We start from the raw sequence: 13,894 nt of genomic DNA, 5'->3' as shown, positions 1-13,894 counted from the left end.
CTAACTTTGCCTAATTTAAACCACGTTCAGGAAAGCTTATTAAATGTCCTAGTTTAACTAGTCCTGGCTTAATCTAAGCCCTGCAGGGTCTGAATGAAACCTAATGTCAAGTGGGATTGATCTGTTTGATCCAATTGTTTGTTACAGTTTACAGTTGTTGAATCCTTTGACGTATTGTTGATTTCAAAACTTTTCAGTTTCAACAAATGCACTGGGTTGGTTGAAAAGTGATACTGTTTTGACATAGTGGAAGATATACTGAATTGATACTGTTTTTCATACTAAGATGGACTAAAATAGGTGCTCATTGGTTATTCAAGAGGGTGGCAGGTAGCCTTGTGGTTAGAGCTGACAAGGTAAACAATATGTTGTTCTGCCCCTGAACAAGGCAGTTAACCCACTGTTCCCTGGTAGGCAATCATGTTAAATAAAAATGTGTTCTTAACTGACTTGCCTAGTTAAAGGTTAAATCAATTATTAAGTCTGTTGATTGTCAATCATTGGGTTAATTTGTTTTGCAATATGTTCAAATTATATCAAGCTTTATTTATACAGCACATTTCAGACATTGATGCAACACAATGGCTTCACATGAATTTACAAAAATAAACAGAAATATTTAATACACAACACATATAAGAGGATAAAAAACAGAAGATTAACAACTGAAAGACTAAGGAAAATCCTATGATTAAAATATTAACAACATGAGGCAATATTCAACCATAACGAGATGGACAAGCCAGCACAGGTGTAACACAGTGACACCAATCAGTGCGTCCTACATGCTAAACGTAAACGGGAGCTATACGTGCTAAAATCCAACCTAAAAACCAAAGCGTGTAAAACCTTCCCCTTTAAGACAACACATATATTCAATATTTTTGATAGACAGGTTTGCTTACCACCAACAGAAAACAACTTCAATTTCACATTATAATCAACTACAATGCTTCACCTTCACCAATATAAACATGGTGTCTACTGGCTGGCAACAATTAAAAACAAGAAAAAACACGTATCTCTAAATAATAATATACAATCATATTATTTTTCTAAATTTTCTTTCTATAGAATCCTAAAACTCACTAGCTTCTAGAACTCTCGTCTTCCTAAAACTCACTAGCTTCAAGAACTCTCGTCTTCCTAAAACTCACTAACTTCTAGAACTCTCGTCTTCCTAAAACTCACTAGCTTCTAGAACTCTCGTCTTCCTAAAACTCACTAGCTTCTAGAACTAGCTCCTTAATATCCGTAGTAACTTTCCACCTCACTGCAGAGCTTCTCTCTCTTTTCAGGGTTCACTCAATAGGCATGCTGTTGGATCAGGTCCAAGTCCCCAATGTCATGCTCTAGTACATTTGGGTACATAACTCTGATATTTTAAAAGCAGAGCAACAATGTCAATATAATTGTAGCCAAAAAATGTCAGTTGATTGCATAAATAATTATGATTCATAAATGTTACATGAATTGTAAATATGAATAATCAAAACCAAACACACTCCTTTGTTAATATATATTGGCAATAATTAACTTTGTGGTGAGGCATGGAATAATTAAACATGTATATTTTGTCAGGCTGGATGTTTGAAATATGAGTAGGTGATTTGAATCATGCTTCTTCGGTAGTGGAATAAAGACAATTAGCCTTATTTACAACATATTTTCAATTACATTTTGCTAAGTGGGATAGTTCAATGATACATGAAGGAGTTGTTTCATATGTATTTTCTGATGTTTGATCAGATGTCTTTTATCAGAGTATCTCTTGTCACATTGATCACAGCTATGAGATTTCTCTCCTGTGTGTGTTCTCTGGTGTACAATAAGATGGTTAGATGTAGTAAAACTCTTTCCACATTCATCACAGCTATACGTTTTCTCTCCTGTGTGTGTTCTCTGGTGTAGAGTCAGATTGCTAGATGTAATAAAACTCTTACCACATTGATCACAGTTATAGGAGTTCTCTCCTGTGTGTATTCTCTGGTGCACTGTCAGATGGCCAGATTGACCAAAACTCTTCCCACATTGATCACACCTATAAGGTTTCTCTCCTGTGTGTGTTCTCTGGTGTATAGTCAGACCACCAGACTCAGTAAAACTCTTCCCACATTGTACACATCGATAAGGTTTATCTCCTGTGTGTATTCTCTGGTGTTGAGTCAAACTGCTAGATGAGGTAAAACTCTTCCCACATTGACCACAGATATAAGGTTTCTCTCCTGTGTGTATTCTCTGGTGTAGAGTCAGAGAACCAGATGTAGTAAATCTCTTCCCACATTGACCACAGCTATAAGGTTTCTCTCCAGTGTGGATCCTCTGATGAATTTTAATGCCTGATGAGGTGAATCTCTTCCCACAGTCAGAGCAGCAGTGAGTTCTCTTCCCTGTGGATCTCTGCAGGTGTTTCTTGAGGTGTTCTGATCTGGAGAGACTCTTCTCTGCCTCATCAGCATCATTAAGTTGTTGAGGCTCCCCAGAGGATCCACAATAGTCCCGTCTCTCTCCTGTGTGAACAACAAAGTCAGACAGATGACTAAAGGCCCACAACAGCGGTAATCCACTGTAAAAGGTGATGCCAACAGCGTAGCCATGATGTTGTACAACAATTGACGTCTGTAATGAATGTTACAATTATTTTACAATTGTCTTAAAATGAGCAAGAATAGTCATATTTTGTCTTGTTTTCACATTAGTAGTAACATCAATGATTGTAGGCTAGAAATAAGTTATTCATGTTGTTGAAACATGGTCTCCAATATACAGTGGGGGAAAAAAGTATTTAGTCAGCCACCAATTGTGCAAGTTCTCCCACTTAAAAATATGAGAGAACCCGGATTGCACAGCAGAGAAGGTACGGTGGGATTCAAAATAGTCAGTGATCTGTTTGTTAACTTGGCTTTCGAAGACTTTAGAAAGGCAGGGCAGGATGGAAATAAGTCTGTAATAGTTTGGGTCTAGAGTGTCACCCCCTTTGAAGAGGGGGATGACCGCGGAAGCGTTACAATCTTTATAAATCTCGGACAGTACGGAAGAGAGGCTGAACAGACCAATAATAGGGGTTGCCACAATGGCGGCGGATAATTTTATAAAGAGAGTGTCCAGATTGTCTAGCCCAGCTGATTTGTACAGATCCAGGTTTTCAACTCTTTCAAAACATCAGCTAACTGGATTTGGGTGAAGGAGAAGCTGGGGAAGCTTGGGGAAGTAGCTGCGGGGGGTGAGGAGCTGTGGCCGGGGTTTGGGTAGCTAGGAGTAAAGCATGGCCAGCCGTAGAGAAATGCTTATTGAAGTTCGCGATTATCGTGGAGTTATCGGTGGTGACAGTGTTTCCTAGCCTCAGTGCAGTGGGCAGCTGGGAAGAGGTGCTCTTATTCTCCATGGACTTTAGTGTCCCAAAACGTTTTGGAGATAGAGCTACAGGATGCACATTTCTGTTTGAAAAAGCTTGCCTTTGCTTTCCTAACTGACTGTGTGTATTAGTTCCTGACTTCTCTGAAAAGTTGCATATCGCGGAGACTATTTGATCCTAGTGCAGTACGCCACAGGATGTGCTGGTCTAGAGTGAAACAAGGGCTATATCTGTTCTTAGTTGTAAATTTTTTGAAAGGGGCATGCTTATTTAAGGTGGTGAGGAAATTACTTTTAAGAGAACAACCAGGCATCCTCTACTGACGGGATGAGGTCAGTATCCTTCCAGGATACCCGGGCCAGGTCGATTAGAAAGGCCTGCTTGCAGAAGTGTTTTAGGGAGCGTTTGACAGTGATGAGGAGTGGTCATTTAACCGCGGACCCATAACGAATGCAGGCAATGAGGCAGTGATCGCTGAGATCCTGATTGAAAACAGCAGAGGTGTATTTGGAGGGAAAGTTGGTCAGGATAATATCTATGAGGGTGCCCATGTGTACGGATTTAGGGTTCTACCTGGTAGATTCCTTGCTAATTTGTGTGAGATTGAGGGCATCTTTGGCAGTTATATCTTGACGGAAATTGTTGTCGATGGGGATGGAAATGTCCATTTTTGGTGGCCTTCCAAAGCCAGGATTCAGAGACGGAAAAGACATCAAGGTTGGTGTAGTGAGCTAAAGCAGTGAGTAAAACAAACTTAGGGAGGAGGCTTCTGATGTTAACATGCATGAAACCAAGGCTTTTATGGTTACAGAAGTCAACAAATGAGAGCGCCTGGGGACACACAGGGCCTGGGTTAACCTCTACATCACCTGAGGAACAGAGGAGTAGGATGAGGGTACTGCTAAAGGCTATCAGAACTGGTTGTCTAGTGCGTTGGGAACAGAGAATAAAAGGAGCAGATTTCTGGGCGTGGCGGGATAGATTCAAGGCATGATGGACCGACAGGGGTATGGTAGGGTGCGAGTACAGTGGAGGTAAACCTTGTCATTGAGTGACAATAAGAGAGGTTGCATCTCTAGAGGCACCAGTTATGCTAGATGAGGTCACTGCAAGTGTGGGAGGTGGGACAAAATAGTTATTTGAGGCATGTTGAGTATGACTAGGGGCTCCGCAGTAAAATAAAACAATGATAACTACCCTAAACAACAGTATACAAGGCATATTGACATTAGATTGACATAAAGCGTGGCATAAAGCAATCACAGGTGTTGATTGGGAGAGCTAGCTAAGAAAACAGCGGGTAAGACAACAGCAACAGGTAAAATGGCGATGAATGGGCAGAGAGGGTCAGTTAACTACACACAGGGCCTGAGTTCGAGGCTGGGGCCGACAGAAACAAAATGGAGTACCGCGATTAATGAACAGTCCAGCAGGCATCAGCTATGTAGCCAAGTGATTATGGGGTCCAGTGAACAGCAATATATGAACCAGGGAAGCCGCTAGGTAGTCATTACTACGCTAGCCGGGAGATGCGCCTGGCTCGAGGCTAACTGGTGCTAGCTTCGGGACAAGGGCGTCACAGACGTCTGGCAAAGGCCGGTTGAGGGCACATCAGACGAAATTGCGTCGGCAGACCAGTCGTGATGGATCGGCGGTGCTCCGTGTCGACAAAGGGTCCAGGCCAATTGGAAAAAGAGGTATTGTAGCCGGAATAATTTTGTTTGCTAACCGGGAGATGCACCTGGCTCGAGGCTAACTGGTGCTAGCTTCGGGACAAGGGTGTTAGCCACTATAGCCAATCCGGTGCAAAGGTCCAGAACTTACGGCAGGAATCCGGTGATGTGGTGGCTTCTAGTCGTCTTAGTGAAGAGTCTGGGAGGCATCAGCTGTGTAGCCGAGTGATCATAGGGTCCACTGAGCAGGCCGGGAGATGGGCCTGGCTCAAGGCTAGCTTCGGGGCTGGGCCACTCGGTGGCAGCTAGCTAGCTGCGATTATCCGGTGTAATGGTCCAGAGCTGACGGCAGGAATATGGTGATGTAGTGGGGAAAAACAGTCTGATATGCTCAGGATTGATATCGCGCTGTGCAGACTGGCAGGTATTATCCAGGCTAAAAGCGGCTGGTGTCTGAGCTAAAAAGGTAAAGGCCGCTGCTAGCAGTGGCTAACAATGACTAAATAGCTAGTAGCTAATTAGCTGGTTAGCTTCTGATGGCTAGCTGCTGATGGAGGTTCTAGCTATTAGGTCAATAAAAAAAAATAGCAGATCCGTATCATAATGGGTTGCCTGTTGCCGGAAGGTATATTTAATTTAAAAATGGAAAAAGATTGAAATATATTGCAATATATACAAAAAAATACAAAAAATACATACCATTTACAACAAACACATCTTAATGCTACACCATCTTGGATTACAAGACGACTCTGATAAAAACCATTGGGATTTAGCAAACTCTGAAATTATTTAGCATTTCTGTGCCCACGAAAACTGTTTTCCCAGCATAACATAAGGAGCCACTAAATGATACATAGTTTGAGTGCATTTCAGAATACAAAAAAACTGTCCGATAGTAAGATCCCGTATTTAAGTTGAAGTTCATCATATGACAAGCATAACGTTATGACTATAACTACTGTTCGCTGAAAGAGGGAAACTAGGTACAACATACTATTAAATCCAAGCCTCGCTGGAAGCACCACCGTCCACAGGTGAGGCTTGGATTTATTCCTTAAAATGTAATGCCGCTCTTCACCAACCCAGGAAAGGGCGGGGACAAAAAGGTGTTGAACCTCGATTCCCTCCTTAAGGGAAGAGTAATTATAATCAAAGTTACACTCCCTTTCAGTCGGTCAACTTCAATCAATACAATCATCCCCCAACCGACCCAAACGGATACTAAATGAAACGGCCCCTGGCAGACCACCCAGACTTACCCCGCAAGATGCGTCAGTTTTGTCAATTTATTCATTGTCTTTTGTTTGAAACACTCCTGTCAATGTTGAGTAAGGACGCACACCTGATTACGCATTTTGTAGTAGGACTAGTCTACCTGGGCTGAGCGCAAATGTAGGCCTATAAATGTGCCCATTTGGGGATGTCTGATATTATTTCTGATTGTCTTAATGCACCACCACTAATGAGTTGTGGAGCTTCTCAAAGTATTTTTTTCACCTCCAAACAGCAAGTAAACAAAGTCTAATCAAAATCAATTGCGAATGACAATAGATCCTCTAAGTATTTTTATAAAATATTTATTTCGATAACCACTCGGCAGAAAAGGGAAAATTGTAATGCTCTGATCCAGTGGAAATGTCATAAAATACCTGATAACTGTCCAGAACTCAATGGAGCAGGAAACTCAGGGCCTAGAATATTTTATACAATGTTGCAAGCTTGCTACCAGAGTTTCATGACCCAGTTGATAGTTGATTCAATGTTTCAAGTTTGTTGTAGACAGGCCATGTGCAGCCAATGTGATTTCTAGGATATTTTTTTTATCAGGATATTTTCTACCTGCAGAATGCCATGTTTTCATTTGTTGGCTTTATGTAGGCAATTTTTTTTTTTTACATAGTTGGCATTGGCAATAAAAGTTACTTTTAGATGTGTATAATTTTCATTTAGATTTAGATAGAATGTAGACTAATCACAGACAATGATTTTGAGATACTATTATAATTTAAATTAAACTGTTCCACGAAAATGTGCATATGAAAATCATAACTGGCACACAGATTGGTAGAAATGGTCAGATAAATTGGCACTCCAACTGGAAAAGGTTGCCGACTGCTGGTGTCGTCTATTACTGAAAATTTCAGGAGCAGAACGGCAGAATTTACGAAGTCCAGGAGCAGAGGGAGGCTACCCCTGGTCGGGTTATGTCGACGACCGGCTACCCCTGGTCGGGTTGTGTCGCCGACCGGCTACCCCTGGTCGGGTTATGTCGACGACCGGCTCCCTCTGGTCGGGTTATGTCGACGACCGGCTCCCTCTGGTCGGGTTATGTCGACGACCGGCTCCCTCTGGTCGGGTTATGTCGACGACCGGTTCCCTCTCGTCAGGTTATAGTGACGACCGGCTCCCTCTCGTCAGGTTATATTGATGACTGGCTTTCTCTAGTCATTTGTGTGTATAATTTATTTAATCAAACAGCGTGCTTAAAGCATCAGACAAGTTCAGTACATATAGATTTCATAAAAAAACACATGGGGCGATTGGTAGAAAGAACAGATGACTCTTGGTTGACCAAGATGTATTTTTGTTGGGGACATGGGCACTGGAACATGATTCTGGGGCTCCCGAGTGGCACAGCAAACACTGCATCTCAGTGCTTGAGGTGTTACTACAGACACACTGGTTCAAATCCAGGCTGTATCACAACCGGCTGTGATTGGGAGTCCCATAGGGAGGCGCACAATTGGCTCAGCGTTGTCCAGGGTAGGCAGTCATTGTAAACAAGAATTTGTTCTTAACTGACTTGCCTAGTTAAATACAGGTTACATTTAAATTAAATTAAAATAGTGTTTCATGACAAACCATTTTTTATAAATCCGTCAAGGCACCAACTTTGAGAAGTGTTTAAAACAAAGGTTTCAAACCAATTCATGAATGTAATTGAATCTAGGTATGTCTTGCCTTTAATGTAAGGGCATGAAAAAAATTTGGCTGAATATTATAAAATGACTTATCAACAGCTCTAAAAATTTGACCCCCACAGGAAATCTACACAGGCAATTCTAGAATAGCCTAGTGGTTAGAGCGTTGGACTAGTAACCGGAAGGTTGCGAGTTCAAACCCCCGAGCTGACAAGGTACAAATCTGTCGTTCTGCCCCTGAACAGGCAGTTAATCCACTGTTCCCAGGCCGTCATTGAAAATAAGAATTTGTTCTTAACTGACTTGCCTGGTTAAATAAAGGTTAAAAAAAAATATATATATAATATATAGCCTAGAAACCTGGTTAAACTATCATTATGACATCATGGATGAATTCTAGAATATACTATATAGCCTAATAACCTGGTTATACTATCATTATGACATCATGGATGGGTAGCCCTGAGCTGAACTCAAACCTGGGTCCAGCGACTGTCAAGTCAACACCTTATAACTGTTACGCCAAGATGTCTGAACTTCTTGACGAGGTCGATAGGTGTTGGGTTACAGCAGGGGTGTCAAAGTCAAATGGACGGAGGGCCAAATAAAAAAATCAGCTACAAGACGAGGGCCGGACTGTTCGAATGTTCATTGAAAATTTTTTAAATGACGCATATAGTCTAGTGAACCTAATTGAACCTACTGAAAACCTAACAAATATATTACAATATGATCAGATAAATAAAGCAATATTTTCTTATGGCTCTGTCAGTAATCTTTAATTTTCAACAGACACAAAAGACAAATTTCCTTTATATAAATATCCCCATAACATGAACATTAAATGAAAGAAACCGGTATTCAAGGCACCATCAGTAGACTATATTTTCTATTTTAGCAAAAGTGGGCTAAATTTACTTCAAAGAAAAAACAATAATAGCAATTTTCTATCATCCACTCAACTGAAATATTTTTAAAATATAATTGGATTGAAATACAAAAAAATAAAGTGCAAAAATCTATTAATCAAAAACAACACTTTGTTTAAGGAGAAGTAACATGCAGTGAAAACAAATATTAAATTTTAACTTTTAAACTTGAACTGAGTAAAAACTCTAAATATGTGATTGCACAGTAATGTTCACTTGTTTGAGGTTGAGGGTGATACTTGGTGGTGTCCCATCTTTTCCACAAGTTCATCAATGTTCGGGGTAAGGCTCTGAGCTGAAGAAATCCTCAGAATTGAGTGGAGGTGTTCAGCAGTAAGTCGACTTCTGTGTGATGTTTTGTTCAGGTTCATCAAAGAAAACAGTTGTTCACACAGGTATGTGCTGCCAAACATAGACAACGTTTGAGCAGCCTGGATGCGCAGCTGGGGCATTGTGCCGGGGAGGAAACGGGCGAACTCCGCAGCACCCACTGCCGCATATTTTGCCCTCAGTGCATCATTGCATTGGAGGTCAATCAACTCCATTTGGAGGTTTGGTGGTGAGCTTTCCACGTCAACAGCAAATGGGTTACCGAGCAGTTCCAACCTGCTTTTTTGTGCTTCAAAGTCAGCAAATCGGCGTCGAAAGTCAGCGGCAAGCATACCTATTTTATCAGCCAACTGTGTGCTCGGGAACGCACTGGTAGAGAGCTTCTCTTTCATGGTCTGGCAGCTGGGAAAGTGGCTCAAATTTTCTTTCCGCATCTGCGTCTCCCACAGAGTCAGTTTGGTTTTAAATGCCTTCACTGTACTGTACATATCAGAGATGACACGATCCCGACCCTGCAGCTGCAAGTTTATTGCATTCAGATGACTCGTAATGTCACACAGAAAAGCCATTTCACACAGAAACATTTCGTCTCGGAGTTGTGTTGTGTCTTTCCCTTTGCTGTCCAAGAACAGACAAATCTCCTCACGAAGCTCGAAACATCTTTGAAGCACCTTTCCCTGGCTTAGCCATCGCACCTCTGTGTGATAAGGCAAATCACCATGCTCCGTTTCTAACTCCGTCAGAAATGCCTTGAACTGGCGGTGATTCAAACCTTTGGCTCTGATAAAGTTAACTGTGCGCGTGATGATGCTCATTACATGCTCCATTTTCAAGGCTTTACCGCACAACGCTTCCTGGTGTATGATACAATGATAAGCTGTCAGCTCACCTGTCGCGTTTTCCTCTTGCATCTTTTCCCGTATCTTCGCCACCAGTCCGCTCCTGTGTCCACACATCGCAGGTGCTCCGTCGGTTGTCAAACCCACGAGTTTTTCCCAAGGCAGCTCCATCTCATTTACACATCTTGACACCTCTTCATACAAATCATGCCCCGTAGTTGTGCCATGCATAGGACGTAAAGCCAAAAACTCCTCTGTCACGCTTAGGTTGGAGTCCACTCCGCGGATGAAAATTGACAACTGGGCAATGTCAGAAATGTCGGTGCTCTCATCCACAGCCAAGGAATATGCAATAAAATCTTTTCCCTTTTTCACAAGCTGCTCTTTTAGATTGATGGACAACTGGTCTACTCTCTCGGCAATGGTGTTTCTGCTCAGACTCACATTTAAAAAGAGTTGCCTTTTTTCTGGGCAAACTTCGTCACAAACTTTAATCATGCAGTTTTTGATGAAATCCCCCTCCGTAAATGGCCGGGCTGATTTAGCGATCTCTTCTGCCAAAATAAAACTGGCCTTGACAGTTGCGTCCGCGTGTGTGTCCGCGTGTTTCGTTTCATAATGTCGTCTCAGATTATACTCTTTCAGTACCGCCACACTTTCTCCACACAGAAGACACACAGGTTTTCCAGCTACCTTCGTGAACATATACTCCGACTCCCACCTTGTTTGAAACCCCCGGTTCTCAGTATCCACCTTCCGTTTTGCCATTTTTGATGGGTATCTGAAAGTTAATTTTACTGTGATGCTGACGACTGCTGTGCCAATAAATATTGAAATGAAGCAGCCTACTGCTCGGTGCGTCACCTTTGCATTGTGGGAAATGTAGTATTGGTGCGTGTAAAAGATCTGCGGGCTGCCGGCTTGCTGCGGGCCGGTTCTAATAATAAATCAAGATCATCCCAGGGGCCGTAAAAAACCTTCTTGCGGGCCGGATGTGGCCCGCGGGCCTTGACTCTGACATATGTGGGTTACAGTGACTACAATATCTTTCTCTATGAATTTGAGAGTGGTTACACTTCTCCTTCCCCCATCCCTCAGCTGTTTAGCAAACCATATCTATGGGCAGCCATTTTGTTGTTGTTTAAAAATCCCACACAACCCAGCAATCTGCAGTTCAAACAATAACAAATCTGTCATTCCACCACTGTTTTGGTAATAAAATGATTATGGGGTTGGAGAAATGTAATTACAGACAGACAGACCTATGAATGCAAGGACTGACCATCCATGATATCAACATTATAGTTTTAACCATGTTGAGGCTATACAGTGTTGATTTACATTGTTTCTAAACATTATAGTAAAAGAAAGCTTATTTGGGGTTCTGATGGGGTACAACAGTTGAACTAAACTCATGAGGCATGTGTTATATTCTTCAAGAATCAATGGCTTTAAAACAAATAATTTAAAAGTCACAATATGGATGTAGCAATTACAGTTTTCCACCTTAAACCCAAACATCAGTTCAACTGCAGAGTTTGTGCCTCTTTTTTAAGACAGTACTTACTAGTGTTAATCAGGGAACGGTTTCTCAAAACCATCTTATGGGTAAATTCGTTGTTGGATGCCTTAAGATGTGTTTGGAAAACTGGGCCCAGATATCCAGTTTCCTCCTCATCTTCCGATGTAACAGTCATCTCCCCCTCCTCCTTCACTCCATAAACTGCTTCATCCTCTCCTTTTACTGTAACATCCTCCTCTTTCACTCTGAACGCGTCTCCCTCTTCTTTCACTGAAACGTCTTTCTCTTCTTCTTTCACTGTAACAGCCTCACCCTCTACTTGTTTTTGTATTGTAACATCCTTCTCTCCCTCCTCCTCTTTCACGACAATGTTCAGCCACAGACCCTCTTTCTCTTCCTCCTCTCCTTTTACTGTAACATCCTCCTCCTCTTTCACTCTGAACGCCTCTTCCTCTTCTTTCACAGTAACGGCCTCAACCTCTACTTCTTGTTTTACTGTGATATCTTCCTCCTCTTTAGAAGGAGGGTAGCTTAGTAACCTCATGGTTAGAGATGTTAGCCAGCTAGGCTAATGCTAACTTAACCAGCCCGCTAGGTTACTAATAACAACACAGTGAAATTAAATCGGATAACTAACTAGACGACAGAAGTGGGTTTAAAACACAGTGGCTAATATACACTAAAGCGTCTAAAGAGCTTCATTGGTTCGTCTATTTTGTCTAGCAAGCTACCGAGCTGGCTGACGAACTGTTGCTGCTGTTGAAAGAAGCGTTCCGTCCACTAGATTATACGTCACACCAGCAGCATTGCCTTAAATTCCAAGACCGCCATCTGCTGACTGGAGTGGGTAACGCAGTCGAGTAAAAAGTATATTTTATCTTCAGACAACAAGTTAAAGTGTAGGAAGCATGAGTTTTTACTCACCAGTGTAACAATACAGTGTGGTTAAATACTTAGTAAGCCAGTTGTAGATACGTTATGGTTACCTATAAGTACAAACGGTTATGTTTTTGCGTTATTACATATTTATTAACTTATTTTGTGAACTCTTCCAGACTACCCAACTCCGTACGGGCTCGGGAGAGACGAAGGTTGAAAGTCATGCGTCCTCCGATACACAACCCAACCTAGCCGCACTGCTTCTTAACACAGCGCGCCTCCAACCCGGAAGCCAGTCAGTTAAGAACAAATTCTTATTTACATTTACGGCCTACCCCGGCCAAACCCTAACCAAGATGATGCTGGGCCAATTGTGCGACTCCACATCACAGCTTGTTATGATACAGCCTGGTTTTGAACAAGGGGCTGTAGTGACACTCCTAGCACTGAGACTGCTGAGCTGCTGGTGTGTTTACATTACACTCCTTGTAATACACTCAGTGATAAAGGTATGGGTTTCACGGTAATCCACAGCAGATTTTTGGAGAATTTTAAAATTGAGTGGTCCTGGGATAGAAATGTATAATAAAGTTGACATTACATCATACATTAGCAATTTATGTTTTAGTAACTACTGTTGTTGGTTTGGCGTCAAATATTTGTACCTCTTGTTTCATGAAGTATGTCACTGAGTACTGCCCCTATATATACACAGCATTCGGGAAGTATTCAGACCCCTTCACTTTTTCTACATTTTGTTACGCCTTATTCTGACATGGATGAAATAATTTCCCCCCCTCATCAATCTGCACATAATACCCAATAATGACATGACAATATCCCACAATGACATCACAATACCCCATAATGACATCACAAAACCCCATAATGACATCACAATACCCCATATTAAAAAAGCAAAAACAGGTTTTTATAAATTCTAAATGAAAAAATATGATTTTCTTTCAAAAACAAGGACATTTCTAAGTGAACCCAAACTTTTGAAATGTATTTTATAACAAGGCTAACGTAATACAATGCGGAAACAGTGGGAAGGAATGTTGTTACACCATGTAGGAGCAGTATAGACCTAGTCTGTTCATTATATTCATCTACATGATGTATTGTTAGACCATGTAGGAGCAGTATAGACCTAGTCTGTTCATTATATACATCTACATGATGTATTGTTTTTTGTTGTTGTTTTTTTTTACCCCCTTTTCTCCCCAATTTCGTGGTATCCAATTGTTGTAGTAGCTACTATCTTGTCTCATCGCTACAACTCCGTACGGGCTCGGGAGAGACGAAGGTTGAAAGTCATGCGTCCTCCGATACACAACCCAACCTAGCCGCACTGCTTCTTAACACAGCGCGCCTCCAACCCGGAAGCCAGCCGCACCAATGTGCGGGAGGAAACACCCTGCACCTGGCAACCTTGGTTAG

At 41.8% G+C, this 13,894-nt stretch overlaps 1 protein-coding gene across 1 annotated transcript; it reads right to left on the bottom strand.

The window, feature by feature from the left end:
• Positions 1-521: 521 nt before the first annotated feature.
• On the bottom strand, positions 522-12,350 carry LOC139413166 (zinc finger protein OZF-like). Its single transcript, XM_071160264.1, has 2 exons — positions 11,618-12,350; positions 522-2,510 (listed from the first exon to the last, which is right to left on the bottom strand). The coding sequence occupies exons 1-2, from the start codon at positions 12,114-12,116 to the stop codon at positions 1,684-1,686; spliced, it is 1,326 nt and encodes a 441-aa protein (XP_071016365.1). The 5' UTR covers positions 12,117-12,350; the 3' UTR covers positions 522-1,683.
• Between the last annotated feature and the right edge of the window lie 1,544 nt (positions 12,351-13,894).

This window comes from Oncorhynchus clarkii, chromosome 7 (genome assembly GCF_045791955.1).
Source record: "Oncorhynchus clarkii lewisi isolate Uvic-CL-2024 chromosome 7, UVic_Ocla_1.0, whole genome shotgun sequence".
NCBI lineage: Eukaryota > Metazoa > Chordata > Actinopteri > Salmoniformes > Salmonidae > Oncorhynchus > Oncorhynchus clarkii.
The sequence above is the reverse complement of the archived record's forward strand: the minus strand, read 5'-3'. Positions and strand labels throughout refer to the sequence as shown.